Source organism: Zeus faber (genome assembly GCF_960531495.2).
Source record: "Zeus faber genome assembly, chromosome: 2".
Lineage (NCBI taxonomy): Eukaryota > Metazoa > Chordata > Actinopteri > Zeiformes > Zeidae > Zeus > Zeus faber.
The window spans coordinates 10,364,389-10,380,089 of NC_137189.1; the positions used below are offsets into that span (position 1 = coordinate 10,364,389).

At 45.9% G+C, this 15,701-nt stretch overlaps 1 protein-coding gene across 1 annotated transcript in view; it reads left to right on the plus strand.

The window, feature by feature from the left end:
* The window catches only part of dll4 (delta-like 4), a 10,217-nt gene extending 676 nt beyond the window's left edge, over nt 1-9,541 (plus strand). Inside the window, exons 2-11 of the mRNA XM_079996821.1 lie at nt 71-331; nt 745-802; nt 1,560-1,823; nt 3,743-3,803; nt 5,307-5,437; nt 5,553-5,722; nt 5,816-6,035; nt 6,943-7,684; nt 8,298-8,406; nt 8,855-9,541. Of these exons, the coding sequence (XP_079852947.1) occupies nt 71-331; nt 745-802; nt 1,560-1,823; nt 3,743-3,803; nt 5,307-5,437; nt 5,553-5,722; nt 5,816-6,035; nt 6,943-7,684; nt 8,298-8,406; nt 8,855-8,860 (2,022 nt within the window). The 3' untranslated portion in view covers nt 8,861-9,541. The remainder of the gene's footprint in view (nt 1-70; nt 332-744; nt 803-1,559; nt 1,824-3,742; nt 3,804-5,306; nt 5,438-5,552; nt 5,723-5,815; nt 6,036-6,942; nt 7,685-8,297; nt 8,407-8,854) is intronic.
* The last annotated feature ends 6,160 nt before the right edge of the window (nt 9,542-15,701 follow it).

A 15,701-nucleotide genomic window follows, 5' to 3' on the forward strand; every position in this document is an offset into this window, starting at 1 on the left:
AATGCCATTTTCTTAAAAAAAAAAAATAAATAAAACAAAATAAAAGTGTCCTCCTTCTCCCCTTCTTCAGGCATTCGCAACCGGGATATTTGAGATCGACCTCCATGAGTTCAGGAACCACAAAGGCTTGCTGGCCAACGGGAACGCGTGCAGCCCCCAGTGCAGGACTTTCTTCCGAGTTTGCCTGAAGAACTACCAGGCGGTGGTGTCTCCAGGCGACTGCATCTTCGGCACCGCGGTCACTCCGGTGCTGGGGACCGACTCCTTCAGCCCCAGAGACGGCGGCCCTTCGGACCGACCCATCCAATTACCATTCAACTTCGGTTGGCCGGTGAGAAGCGAGAGAAAACCCATATATTCATACATATTCGTGTTCCTTATTCCTTATTGAGTCGGTATGGAGGGCAGCTCATGTATTACGGGAGCGCACCGGTTATTGGTTGGCTCGCCTAATCCATTATCATTAGGTAATACTCTGTCAACAAACGGATTGGATTCCCACGACGTTGTTCACTTCAATCTGGGAAATGGTTTGATGTAAACTCAGTAGCATATTTAAACTCGGTTGTATATTTAAGATGCGTTTGGTGTCTTTTGGAAACCGTTTGAAATGTCTAGGGAATAGGCAATCATTCCTCTGTTGAGCGTCCTTTGAAGGGTATTGGTGTGATCCACATATTATTATTATGTATATTCAATTTAAGGATCTATAACATTCCTTCTATTTTCTTTTTCTCTCCTCAGGGGTCATTTTCTCTGATCATTGAAGCCTGGCATTCTCCTTATGAAAGTGTTTCTGTAGGTAAGTAAATCACTCTTGGCCGCAGGAGGGAGCTCTTGCATAATTTCAACCCAAGGGGGCGAACAAATGGAAATTCATGCTCTTGCACAATGATCTACACACACACACACAAAATAAACCCTAATTTATTGATGTTTTGTGAAACAACACTTACGGGTCATGACTTGCATTTGTCAACTTTTTCTAATTTCACACATTTTTGAGCGGCCGTGCCTTTGTTATTAGCTTCGGGGCACCTTTTTCATTCTTATCCACCAACACAATTGAACTTCCTTTGGTTTATTTTTGGCGTGGGAAAGAGCTGTGGGCTTTGGTGAGAATACGCAGTGCCTGCCAAAAGACCCTGACTACATCTTCCTGTATTTTACACCTTGCTCGGTTCCGCCCTTTGGAAGAGGGGGAACAGCCCTGGGAATGTTTTTGCTGATGTAAAGAAACCAAAATTTTGACCTTGGTTTTCCTCTCATCGAAACTGTATGGCATGTCACATGGGCAGTCGGCACATTTTTAAAGTACAGAACTGCCCGTGGAGTTTGGCCTACATGACCACCACTCGATCACTTTTCTTTTTGTTTATTTTTTCATTGTCAAAAAGAAAAAGTTCAGCTGACATTACAAACCAAATGTATTTAGGGGGGGGGGGGGGAATACAATAATATATGAACCCAGAACAAATCAAGCATTTTATTTTATTGTTTTTACTGTTTACTTTTGGTTTTAATTCCCAAACTCTCTCTCCCTACGTCACATTTTCTAGACACCAACAACCCAGACTTTTTGATCGGCTTTTTTGCCGTCCAAAGGCAGCTGGGTGTAGGGGCCGAGTGGTCCCAGGACGCCCAGAGCTGGAAGCAGACCGAGCTGAGGTATTCGTACCGGTTCATCTGCAATGACAATTACTACGGCGAAAGCTGCTCCAAAAAATGCTCGCCCAGGGACGACCGCTTTGGCCACTACACCTGCGCCCGCGACGGGCAGTTGTCCTGCTTGCCCGGCTGGACGGGGAAATACTGCGAAGAACGTAAGCAACTCACCAGAGAACTCTTTAAACTCACTCACGGGCCAGGCTTAGGCCATCGGGGAGGGGGGTCTATTCTCCCCTTTGACCATAACAGCAGCTTTGAAAGATTTTAGGGTTGAAATAAGTGATTTTTCTTTTCTTCTCTTTTTTTTTTTAACAGTATATGTGTATCGTGTTGAGTATGGGATGGCGGCGTTGACGTGTTGTCAACTCCCGATAGGTGAAATTGTGATGGACGATAGGGTCGCGTAGAATCTTGTGTACCGGTGTCATTACCTTATGAATGTCTCAGATGGAGGACGATAATAACACATCCTTCCACATCGCGGACCGTTGTCTGTTATGGAATACGGAATATGTTTAGGACTTTTTACTTTATTGGTGCATTTAGCAAAGACTGGATTCCTTACCTCATAGTCATTCAGTACAAGATGCTTCATGGGATTAGTGGAACTTTCTCCTCGGAGGGCCTGAGACCGCGGGACGCTGAGTGCTGTGAATCGGAGATGACACGGTGACATATGGCCGAGCTAATGTGCTATTTGGGTTTTTCTGCGTTTCTGGACGATTTGCACGATCTGGATGACACGATTGCCGGTGTCGCTGCGAGTCGTCGGTGTTTGGGTTTGAAAAGGGCGGGCTGCAGGAAAGCCTGCTCTGCTGAAATTGGGATGCCTCCAACGTTCCGGTGGGGCTGTCGAAGAGCCTCTTTCGCGGGAAAGCGGGTCTCTGTCCGACGATAACCGGAGCTGCCCTTTCGCCCCCCGCCCCAAAAAATGAAGGAGTAGATCGGAGGAGAAGGCCGCGAAAGTAATGGTTACCATGTGCCGGTCTGTCATCAGTGTCGTTTGGTGGGGGAAGAGGAATTGGCAAGTGCTGTTTCGACAGTGGTGCCAGATTCCAACCAGATGGGCGCACGTGTTGCAGTGATGGTCGCATTAGTCGTCAGGAAATAAATGCATCGATACAAGATGGATCACGTTAAATGGATGCCCAACTTTTTCAGGGGTGGGTGGGGGGGGTCATTTACGGAACAATTAACATCCAACGCATTTACGAGAAAAGAAACATTCCAACAAACATCAAAACGGAGAGAAGAACACATGAGTAATGGCTTCCTAGGGCCCGCGACAGCCGAGGTACGATTAGTCCTCATGAATAATTGAAGTATAACTCCTTCTCCCCCCCCTCGCCGCGAACTGGTTTTCGCCGTGGGACAACTCGCGTCTCGCGTGCCGTCCCGGCGACATAATCCCGGCGCGCGCGCGCGCGCGCGCGCGCGCGGGCGGGCGGGCGGAGCGGGGCGTCCTCCGGCGCGCCGCACGCGCCAAGGTTAATCGCGGCATTATTATCCGCCACGCGCCACCGACGTTTCGAGTGGGTGCCCTCCATTGTTGGGCGCGCGGCGTAGCAGCTGCAAATATGGTTCTTCTCGCGGAGCGACAAACAACAATGGCGACAGCTGTCCGCTATTGAGAGCGAGCATCTGTTCGGGACTAACCGCCGTGTGCGTGTGTGTGTGCGTGTGTGCGTGTGTGCGTGTGTGTGTGTGTGTGTGTGTGTGTGTGTTTCTGGGAACCGGAGCTCCGAACGGGACAAACAAGCTCTAACCGACCGACCGGCGCGTGGCAGCCGCGGCGCGTGAGATCAAAGGCATCCGTGTCTCTCAGCGCGAGGCCTTTGAAGAAAGTTGTGGCGCTCTGCGCAAACTATTATATTTACACTAAATACGCCACAAATATGGACGTGAAACGGCGTGCATTGACAAGCACGTCTATTCATTAAGTCTCTCTTCATTATTATTATTATTATTCGTTTATTTGTTTATTTATTTGTATTATTCCCGTTTCATTATAATGCCATGAAATCACACGGGCATTCACCTTGTTTCCCCCCCCCCTTCTCTTTTTTTACCTCAGCAATCTGTCTGGAAGGCTGTAGTGAGAGAAATGGAAACTGTTCCCGGCCCGGCGAGTGTGTGTAAGTAAAATATATAGAAGATTAAAGAAAACCCAAACAGACACGCGCACGCACACACACACACACACACACACACACAATTAGGGGAGACGAAGTGATGAAATGAGTGGTTGCCATAGAAGTGCATCATGGGAAACACTCATGTGATATACTGCAACTTGGAAGACGTTACTGGCAACACACCATCTTGTTTTTCCACAATTATCAACGTTGACTTCTTTCTCATCATATAAGAACTCAACATTGCTATTATTCTCATGCCGAGATTGTCCATCAGGAAGAGGTTAAAGGTCGTTCAGGCCTGCCTAATATGAGGTCATTCCCTCCTTGGTTTTGTTTATTTCTTCGTCCCTCACTCACCTCTCTGTTTCCCAGACTCCCTCCTCTCCACGTCAACAACACTCACCCACCCACCCACTCACTCACTCACTCATTCGCTCACTCTCTCACTCACTCACTCACCCGCTCGTGAGAAATTCCTCTCAAATCCGATTTTAGCCCCTTTTTAGGCACAAATCCACCCCTTATCCGCCCATCCAAACGAAAAGTGACCCAAATAGAGGTTAAACCCTCCGGATACCCAGAAACTCTACAGCTGCCCCCGCGCCTCCGCCCGCTCAGCTCCACATGCAGGACTGTTAAAAGGACATTTTAAGACCCGCAAGCTTGTGTTGTGACAGCACACGTTGAGGATTTGATATCCCTGGGAAACATGAGAGAAGAGAGCCATTCTACAAAATCCTTAATGTCATATTTAACAATGGTAGAAAATCAATCCGTCCACTAATACTTGATGCAATCACCATTCATAGTACACCAATACCAGTATCACCAATGTTGTTTTTTTTTACTGTTTAGTACTGTTTACTTCACAGTCACATCACTCATTTGGTATTTTAACAATTTAAAGTCTGATTCTAATGTGGGTGTAGAACATATATTTTCCCATGGTTATTCTCACCGGGTACACTTTTGATACAAGGGTTTTTTTTGGAAATTATAGTTTAAAAAATTTAAAGATAAAAATAAATCCTTGAGGTGGCAATCAATCAAAATATAGGCGCAATAATTTACTCGTAAAATAAAAGCCACATAGTTTATCATTGACTAGTGGATTGGATATATGTTGCAACATAATGGTTTTTCTTCAATACATTCAATTACATGGCAGCCATGTAAGTGCGGTTCCTTGATAAATGATTGATGTGGCCTGACGGTGTGGTTAACTGATCCATTACCCGACCATAAAACCATAAACAAGCTGCCTGCTCCCATTCAACAGGCAGCACAGCACGCCTGCTCGCTTGATTAATGTAATGCTGGAAATCGTTTATTTTTGCAGGGTTACGTCGGTTTGCTAGTGCAAATTTTAACAAAGTGCACTGATCTAATAAGCTAAAGAAAGCAAGGGTGTATTGATGTTATTGACGACAGCCCTCTTACTGCTTCAGGACTCATTAGGTCTTTGTGATTAATCAAAAATATGTATTTTCTCGCTTCCAGCTGCAGGGAAGGCTGGCAAGGCCCGTTCTGTGACGAGTGCAGGAAGTATCCGGCCTGCAAGCATGGGACCTGCCAGCAGCCATGGCAGTGCAACTGCCAAGAGGGCTGGGGAGGCCTGTTCTGCGACCAAGGTAGAACAACACAACTGAGACAGATATTATTTTAAAGTCATTTCTAGAACTCTATATCTCTGGATGTACCCAAAGAGTCCCCTATCGATAATGTTCCTCCTTGTTCCTCCTCTAGATTTGAACTTCTGCACCCACCACCGCCCGTGTGTGAACGGAGCCACCTGTATGAACACGGGGCAGGGCAGCTACACGTGCACGTGCCTGCCGGGCTTCACCGGCGTCAACTGCGAGCTGGAGATGCAGGAGTGCGACAGCAACCCCTGCAGGAACGGAGGCACATGCACCGTGAGTTGGGCGCCGAAAATACGGATCCAGATCCGTTCACGACCGGAGCGTTTGGAGACCTCTGTCTCACCCTTTTGTCCCGCCTCCCCTCAGAACCTGGAGAGCGGCTACATGTGCACGTGCCCGCAGGGCTTTGAGGGCTCCCACTGCGAGCACAGCCTGCTCACGTGCAGGGATTCCCCCTGTTTCCACGGCGGCAAGTGCCGGGAGAAGGACGGCGGCCACAGCTACGCGTGTGAGTGTCCCCGCGGCTACACCGGCCTCAACTGCGAGAAGAGGGTGGACAAGTGCACATCGCTTCCTTGCGCTAATGGTACGGTCCGCCCCCCCACCCCCTTCCCCTCTTCTGAACCTCCCTACCCCCCCTACACCCCCCAAATTCCTGCAAGTGGAACAACAGGAATCAGTGGGAACTTGATGTCTATTGTCCTGGCATATAAACACTCAGTGGCTCACACCGCTGGGTTGTAAAATGTCGCTGCTGCTGCTGCTGCTGCTGCTGCTGCTGCTGCTGCTGCTGCTGCTGCTGCGACGGTTGCTGGTGAAAGCGGACAAATATCCTACGTGTCTCGATTTCTCTCTCTGGGTAAACATCGAGGAGCTGGGATTGTTCTCAAGCGTCGGCAGAACAATTCAGTGCAGTGCAGTGTTGACACCCGCAAGTGTAGCTCCAGGGCAGCTGCGGTGCGGAGCGCTTTAATGAGAAAAAGCATGTTCAGATGAGATAAGATATGATGAGATACGACAAGATAACACTGTGATCATCTCCGAGGAGAAATTCAGGATCCTCCCCTGGGGATTCATATAGTGTTATTTAATCTTACCTCATCTTAAATCCAGGTTCTTCTAAATTCCTCTTTCCTCATGTGCAGCTGTCTGTATGCGTGTGTGTGTGTGGGGCGGCGGTATGTGAGTCATATGTGAGTCATAATATAAACTTGAATAAATGTATTTAAAAATTTTAATGATCTCTGATTTGCTGAACGATTTTTTTTCTTACATTTTCTCGTAAAATGTACAAATTAGGTTCCAAACTTAAGTTGGGAAACCCTAAAAAAAATAGGTTGGACAAATTAAAGCAACCGTTTAAAGTTGTTCCAGCAACTCGAATTCCACTGATTTTCTTTTCGGTGTATTTCACTGTGGATGCTTTTTTTGATTCCGTCTCTCTTAAAAAACCTTTTTTTTTTTTAATGGTATTTCTCATTTGTTTTCTCTAGGCGGTCTGTGCGTGCTCCACGGCGGCGTGCGTGTCTGCAGCTGCAGAGCGGGCTTCATGGGCCAGCGCTGCGAGATCAACATCAACGAGTGCTCCGGGAACCCCTGCGCCAACGGCGGGACCTGCCTGGACCGCATCAACGACTACTCGTGCGCGTGTCCCCCGGGCTACGCCGGGCGCAACTGCGGCCGCCCGCTGGACGAGTGCTCCCTGCGGCCCTGCCTCAATGGAGGGCTGTGCACGGGGGGCGGGGGCCCCGGGAAGCCCCCCGCCGCCTGCACCTGCCCCCCGGACTTCACCGGCTCCCGCTGCGAGTTCTTTGCCGCCGTCACCTTGCCCGTCACCAACGTGGAGAACCCAGACGGCTTCCAGTGGGCGGCGGTGTCGCTGGCGGTGGGGCTGGTGGCGCTGCTGGTGCTGCTGTGCATGGTGGGCCTTGCCATGAGGCACGTGCACAGGCAGGCGCACCGGGACCGGGGCGACGCCGAGACCATGAACAACGTGTCGGACGTGCAGAGGGACAACCTGATCCCGGCGTCCCAGCTGAAAAACACCAACCAGAAGGTCAGCCTGGAGGTGGACTGCGAGTCGGAGAAGTCGAACTTTATCCATAAAAACTATCACCTGGACTCGTACTCCAACTCTAAGTCAAAGGAGTTCAAGGACGACACGTCGCAGGAAGAGAAAACTCTTATTTTTGACAAGTGTTTAGAAGACAAAGTCCCCTTGAGTAGAATGTACAGGTGAGGACAACCATGTTCCGCATGTTCCTACGTATTTTACCGTGCTCCAGTACAGCTCACAGCTTATGTAACATGTGCAGTCCTAGCATCATTTCAAAAGGTCATTTAAAATTTCATTCTTACTCAAAGCTTGAGGTCTTTACTAAGAAATGGTCTCGTATATATTTCCAGTCATGCAATTCCACTCAAGGCCTGCATTGTTTAAATTCTGTAACTACTTCCCTCTTAACAAAATAATAGTTAGAGAGAGGGATAGGGAGCAGGGGGTGGGGGTCTGAGAGATAAAATTGAAATAAACATTCTTAAACTTTTAGAAAAAAGACAAACGGACCTCACATGAAGGAACATCTGAAACCGTCTGGGCCGAGTCTGCTGTGGCCCGTCTCAATCCAACAATCCGTCTCTAATTGAAACCTTTTTCTTGACAAACTTGGAAACCATACTTTGTTCACAACAGCTTCAATTTGACAGGGACAGTTTACATTTAGCAATTACCTCACGGCACCCCTCCCTTCTTAACACTTCCCCCCACCCCACTCCATCTGAATCCAATGCGCAGCGCCGCCATGTGCCTGTGGTTTGTGTTAACGCAAAGTGTGATTTGTGTTTGCAGTGAAAAGCCGGAGTGTAGGATATCAACGATATGTTCCCCCAGAGACTCCATGTACCAATCTGTGTTTGTTATAGCGGAGGAGAGGAGGGAGTGCGTCATAGCAACAGAGGTAAGGATGAAAAACCACCGTTTCCCCTGCGGTTCCATCTGAAGCGTGCCGCGTCGAGTATACAATGTCTGCTTTGTAAACGCAGGTGACGGAGCCTTTTTGTAAATATCCAAAAAGGATGAACAATGTGTTATCTGGTGGTCCCATCCTGCGTAGAATTGCATTCTGTAGATTGTGCCATTGGCTGTACTCTATTTTGACAATTTGGTGACTTGACTCAAAGGAGGCCATTTCCCAAACTATGCTTGGCTCTGCTCGGTCTTAAAGATCCAACGCCTTGGAATTTGGAAAACGCCTTTCCGAGATGAATAGAATAGAGGTTAAAAACGAGTTTCATAAATATATTCAGCAGCGTGCTGTCGAATCCTATACACGAAACCAAGACCATGTGGGCTGTTTTCCATTTCACCGGATTTCTCAATCCTCTTCCTCTGTTCTTCATTCCCAGGTATAATCCACGGGGAGGGGGAGGGGGCTGCGTCCGAAAAGCAAGAAGAAACACACACACACACACACAATCGAGTCAGAATATCACATTCTGGATTGTTTACAAATGCCGAGAAGAGACTGGAGATTGTTTTCCGACATACAGCTGCTGCTCTGGAACACTTGAGAACTGGAGACCTTGGCACAACTTTGCGCTCTGCGAAAGAATCACATGCGGGGAGGGGGATAAACTCTGCGTTGACCGTGTGTTTGCTCGTGTACAAAGCGTGTACAGTCAAGGACCTCTCTCGTTTGCGGTGACGGCAAACTGGACCGACCCGACCGACGACCAATCACTTTTCAGAGATCAAACCGAGGCGGACGACAGGCGACGGACGACTCGTCCCCCCCTCGCCCACCTGGCCTTGTGTGATAATCACAGTGACTTGTTCCAGCCAACCAATCAAAAATGGAGGTGCCTGAGATTTGATTCCCCGAAAATTGCCCCCCCCCCCCCATCCCTCCTTTTTTTTTTTTTCTTTTTGTTACACTGTTCTCGCCAGCTTCGCCTGCTATGCAAAAGACAACCACACAAACCCGGAAGAGCTATGAATGTCTGAAAATAATATTCAACTGTCAATCACGCAAACAATGAACGGTTGGACTTTTCCATGAAATGGTGAAGATTGTATGCAGCCCAAATTCACTAGAAGCCTTAAAACATTGGGGGTGGGGTGGGGGGCTGTCTTCTTGGATCATTTGCACTACAAAAAACAGCTGTGTGTGTGTGTGGGGGGGGGGGGGGGGGTAGTTTTTAATCAACACGGATTTGAAGAGAGAAATCACAGAGGCGCAATAGTCAGTGCTGTGCCAGCGAGATCCAAGGAGGCGGAATGAAGCTGTTTTTATGCAACACAACGAAAAAGGATGAAAAACAAAAACACAAAGAGACTCAAGGGGGGGGGAGAGACTGTCACACCACTGCCTGCCTATAACAAATTAACAAAAAATAAATACAGAACCAATAATGTAATTTTTTTTAAATGATGATTATTTCCAGAGTTTAATTTAAATATGACAAAACTGCTCTTTATATGTTTTATAATATTATTTTGTATATAATGCATATTTATAAGGACCAAACTTCTGAAAAAAATAAAACTTAAAATTCCTTCTGAACTGCTCTTAATTTGATGGTAGTGAATGGAAAAAAGGAATAATATTTTTTGATGTTTTTAAATACTGAGTACAAATGAACATCCGACGTGTCTTGTATTTATTGCCACTGTGACTTGATTTTAAATTTGAAACGGGACGTACAGTAATATTCAAATTCAAGCCTCTGCTCTCTTTATCTATCCATCTGTCCATCCATCCATCCCTCATCCATCGACAGTATACTGCATATTGCCATTTTGAAGCAGGTTCTTCTGGGGCGGGGCCATATATCGATCTGATATCAATGTTGTGATATGACACTAAATATAGTCTGGGAGGCTGGTTGTCATAATATTGTGATATAGTTAAATGTTGTCTTTAAGAAAATCACATTACTTTACCTCAAAAGTAATGTGATTTTCAGAACTCTAGATGTTCTTATCAATGCCTCACCTTGCTTGGTCATAATATTAACATTAATAATAACACTGATTATTTAATATCGTACATACCTTGGGAAAACGCCCAATAGAAATGACCAAAATATTGTCAAATTATCAATATTTTAAATTTTAAATTAGATTTTCCTAATATGGCCTAACCCTAGGCTCTCCTTGCATTTACACATCATATCTATCTTTCCAAGCATGTTTTCTCCTCATTTCCTCAGGCCCAAAAACAACATCAACCAACCAACCTCCCTCCATCACATCCATCCATCCACCTCTCACTCTGGCCCTAAATTGGCTTGAAATTCAAATCCGTTTCCACGGATACCACCCCCTCAAGCTGGAAATGGTGAAACAAAGGCAAGCATGGGGGCAAAGGGGCACGCCCCCACCCCTCTCGCAAAGCACTTACACACGTGCACACGCTCCGTCTCTCACACACACACACACACACACACACACACACACACACACCATATCAAACAGATGCTGTGGGGGAGCAACAAGAGACGGTGCTGTACCATAAAAACAGCGGCATATGCCAGGCCTATCGCCCAGTGTGCGCTGCGAGTGTGCACAGATCTCCCACCACCCATTCAAAAAAAATAAAAAGACGTACACACGCAAAGCCACAGACACACCTCCACCCCCCCATCACCCACCGACCTCCAACCGCCTGACTGGGCGACCACCCTTCGGGGTTAAGTGCAGTAATATCTCAATGCCACCCGACTCCCGCCCAACAAAGCGGGGGAGCCGGCCGGGCACCGAGGGAGGAACTGGCAGATGGCAGACAGTGGAAGTAGAAGGAGACAAATAAAAACATCGACCTTTTTGCCCCGTTTTTGGGAAACTTTATTGACCCGTCAGAAGAACAATCAGGACTGTCATTAGGTATTGCTTCCCTGGGCTGGGAGCGAGGCTTTCTTTAACAATACAAAATGCCCTTTTACATACTACTGTATACACCACTTTTTGGACGCACTACATCGTCGTATCTATCAGATCTACTGTCCTTTCAGCACCTTGTGGGTTGATGACGACATGATATAGAAACTTTTACCAGCGTCTTGCCGACACAATGCATTGTGGGATGCTCTTTGTCAGCGTAGTGTGCAGTGTTTGCACACTACAGTATGTCATCCTGGTAATTTTCGTATTCTATTTGATGCATACTATGATTTCGGGCATACTACACACTAGTTGAGCATACTTACCCGTATACTAGTCAGCTGTTTTGGACGCAGCGGAAGGACTTTGCCTCTGCTTTGTTTTTATCCTCGTTTTGACTGAGGTCTCCAAGGAAGAGGTCAGAAGTCACGTAATAATCCTAGATCCCCAGTTGCTATGAATAGATCAGAACCAAAACAATTTGGTGTGCAGGGCGGTGTGTGGCGGAACACAAACGGCTCCGTCCAATTAACAGAAATCCTGCTGCAATCGCAGCCAATCAACACCTGAGACTGTGGGAGGCTCTTCCCCTCACATGACCGTGTGTGTGTGTGTGTGTGTGTGTGTGATTGAGCATGCACACACACAGAAGGTGTCGATTCGAAGAGGTGTCCAGAAGCTTCCACTTTTTTTTAATAATCTGGCGAAACACGCCGTAGAATCCAGTTTCTCCTCAACACGTTTCGCTCACATTCCCATTCAGATCCGCACATATACGTTATATAAACATATACTGTATATTGATGCTCTGTGGCCTCCAGCGCTCCTTAGCAGCGACTAGCATTCTCATTGTGTTATAATCACAGCATCCTGTTTGTGACCCAGTGACATCAGTTCCTGCTTCCTCCCTGATTAAAAAATGCCGAACATGTCGGCACAGGCCAAAGCTGTTTTTCTCACGCTCACAATCTGCACTTGTTTCGCACAGATCACTCCGGGGGTTTTCAGGAAACAACCTCAAAACAAGTAAGGGAGAGAGAGAGAGAGAGAGAGAGAGCAGACAAACGCCCCAATCAACACGATTTATTTCTTTGCCGAGGAGGAAATGGCGCGGGGGGGGGGGGTTTGGGGGACTCCGAATTGATGTCGCTGCTTAAGAATCAGGAAGCTGGGTTTGGAATCTGAACTCACAATCTGCTCCATCTTCACGTAACCAAAGAGAAATGTGAAGAACATTCTCAATGGCCAATGATTTTTGTTTGAATTCTATTCCAAAGCAGTCGACATGAATAACAGTCGACATTACAAGCCCCTACTTTTTGGAATTACCACTTAGAGCAACCGCAACATCATATGACCTTTCTTCTAATGTATTTGCCTATTTATTTAAGAAGAAGAATCTTTAATCGTCACACCACAACTATACATGCATTCGTGCAAACACACACAGATGCTTTGGATGGTGGCCGGTGAAATGTGGCCTCTGCATCTCTCTGCTGCATCCCCCACGCGAAGCTCTCATTAATTAACACTAGGTGTCAGTAAGATGCACGGCCAAATTAACTGTACAAACATACACACAACACAGACACACACTGAGCAAAAACACTTGACTTAACATTATTTTCTCATTATTTTTGCATGTGATGTTTCTCCACGTTAGCCATAATATTTTTCACTTCACACAGTACGCTTATTTATACTAGTTCTTATGACAAATTGACACCCCCTTCATATACACACGAAACACTAAGTAACTGAATATTATGTATGTATTCAGAATATTGAATGTGAAATAACTTTTTTTAAATCAATAAATCATAGACATTGTGAACAATAACTCAGGTGGTGCCGTGTGCTCCTATTGATCCTGTTTATTTTCTCGTGGCCCGCGGCCTCCGCCTCCCGGCTTTAGCACAGAATGTGGAATGGACAGTTCATATACCAAAAGCCAATCCCTGTTCGAGATTTAAACTATGTGCATGTGTTGGAAGTGCAGAAAAGAACCTGACAACACCATTACAGCACAGGCTCTAGCAAGAAGCCTGAAATGAAAACAATATATTCTGTCGAGATGCTGGTCACGGTTTGATAGCGATGCCTTTTATGCGGAGACATACTGTAGTTCATGGTTCCTGGACTAGGCAACGTCGTGACTGCATAACAAAACAATCCATGGAGTATAATAGGGATTACAGCACAACTCAATGCTGCGTGTAAGAGATAGCAGGCAGCTTGAATGGCTCTGAAAGGCCGAGTCACAATATGAGGAGGCACGGTGTGATGGTTTACACCGATGCAGAGCTGATACCGTTGGCTGGCATCTAGTCACAGCAGATAAAGACGCTATTTATAGATAATCTATGTATCGAGTGGAGATAAGTCTCAGATTCCCCCCCCCACAGCAGGAATTTATTCACACTGGATCACGCTTCCTTCACTGTGACTTGACAACATTGCTAGTATATTGGGGAGTGGGGGTATATGGTTCCAATTCTATTTTGAGGTATATTGGACCCAAGGTCACTTTCATTGAAAGGAAATGTGGAACTATGATCTGTGATCCAGTGTAAAATAATGGTATTATTATTATTATTATTATTATTATTATTATTATTATTATTATTATTATTATTATTATGTTTATTACAGGCATGCTGGAGAAATATGTAATACTTAAACTAATATTTAAAAGAAAATGTCCCATCTACACATCTAAAAGTTTTCCCACAGAAACCAATTTTGTATCCCATTACCATTTCCATAGTGTAATATCAATGCCAACACCACTTTGTTTTCACAATATTATGTGATTATTAATATTATGTGTGCGTAAAATGTGTAATATATATATATATATATTACACTTTTGTGTTATATTATGACTTGTCCATGGTACATTTTTTACCTTGGACAAGTTATCCACTGGTTGCTTGGCTCACAGGGTTGAGTTTTGGAACAGCTGTGAAAATGCAGAGGCATGATGAAAATCATAAAAACCAAAAGGAAACATTTTCTAATAGATTCCACCACTATTTAACTTGCACAAAATAAGGTGTTTTTTTTTCTTTAGGGTGATATGCTTCTGACTGCCAAAGAAAGTTAAAGCTCCGCTCTCCTGAACCTCGGCCTTGGCTTTGGATCTTTGAACCGATAGAACTTTGCTTTGCTTTCTATATTTTGAACTTTCTCTTGTGTTTTTGTCGCCGCCCTCTGTAAAGCACTTTCGAGGAAATTCGTTTTTATTTCAAAGCGCTATACAAACAAATAAAGATTGATTGATTGATTTGACTGGAGCCCTCAAAAACATCTCTTACCTCTTATAGGTTAAAACTCCCGAGTGGTTGTTCAGTTTTACGTTTTGATTTGATCTGTTTCATGTTTTTGTTTATGAATTACTACTGTTGTATACTGTGCTGTATTATCCCAAACACTACCTCACTCTATTCACATTCACATGCCACTTTAATTCACATGCCACTTTAAATGCACATATCTGTATATACATAGGCATATTCCTTCTACCTATTCCATTTTATTTCAATTTATTTTTATTGTATTTTATTCTATATATTTTTTTATCTTATTCTATAAGTATTCCACTTACTGTATTACGTTTTAGGAGTCAGTTAGTCGGTCTATTAGAAAGGAATTTTCTACTTTTTATTTTATTTTATTTTTTTATTTTTTCCTAGGACATAGTGTGTGCTATCACCGGGTGCGTTGCATTACATTTCACTGCATATATGTATGGAAGTATGTATATGTACGTGACAAATAAAAAATCTTGAATCTTGAATCTTGAATCTTGAATTAACCTTACACGCGTCTTCAGCTCAACAGTGCCGCCGGCGTCATTCAAGTAATACCAACGTTTATTGCGCAAACCAATCCCACGCTAGAATAAAACACTTCAAAACAGCGGCCATTAGAGAACGACGCCCGCCGGCGCCGCTCTGCGCCCGCAGCGTCTGACGCAACGTCTCGGTCCGTTTACCAAGCTGAGACGCAGCGAAACGCCGGGAGATGTTGCGTCAGCCGCCGCCAGGGGGGGGCCCCGCCCACTGCCAGACAGACATCACGGCCGACCAATCACGGATCACCGTTTCACGAGTGGCATTCCCTCGACCAATAGCTGTGAAGGGGGTTTCCCACGGCAACGGACCCGCGTTCGAGCCAACGACGCGACGAGGCTCGCGCTACACCCCCCGGCCCGATTCGGCGCATCGGGATCTGATTGGCTGACGCGCGTCGAAGGCCCGCCGCTGCCGTAGCCCCATTGGTGCAAATGGACGCAGGGCCCGCCTACCCATATCTGACGGTATAAATAGCCGCTCCACGGCGCCATTTGGCTACAGCTGAGCGCGCAGG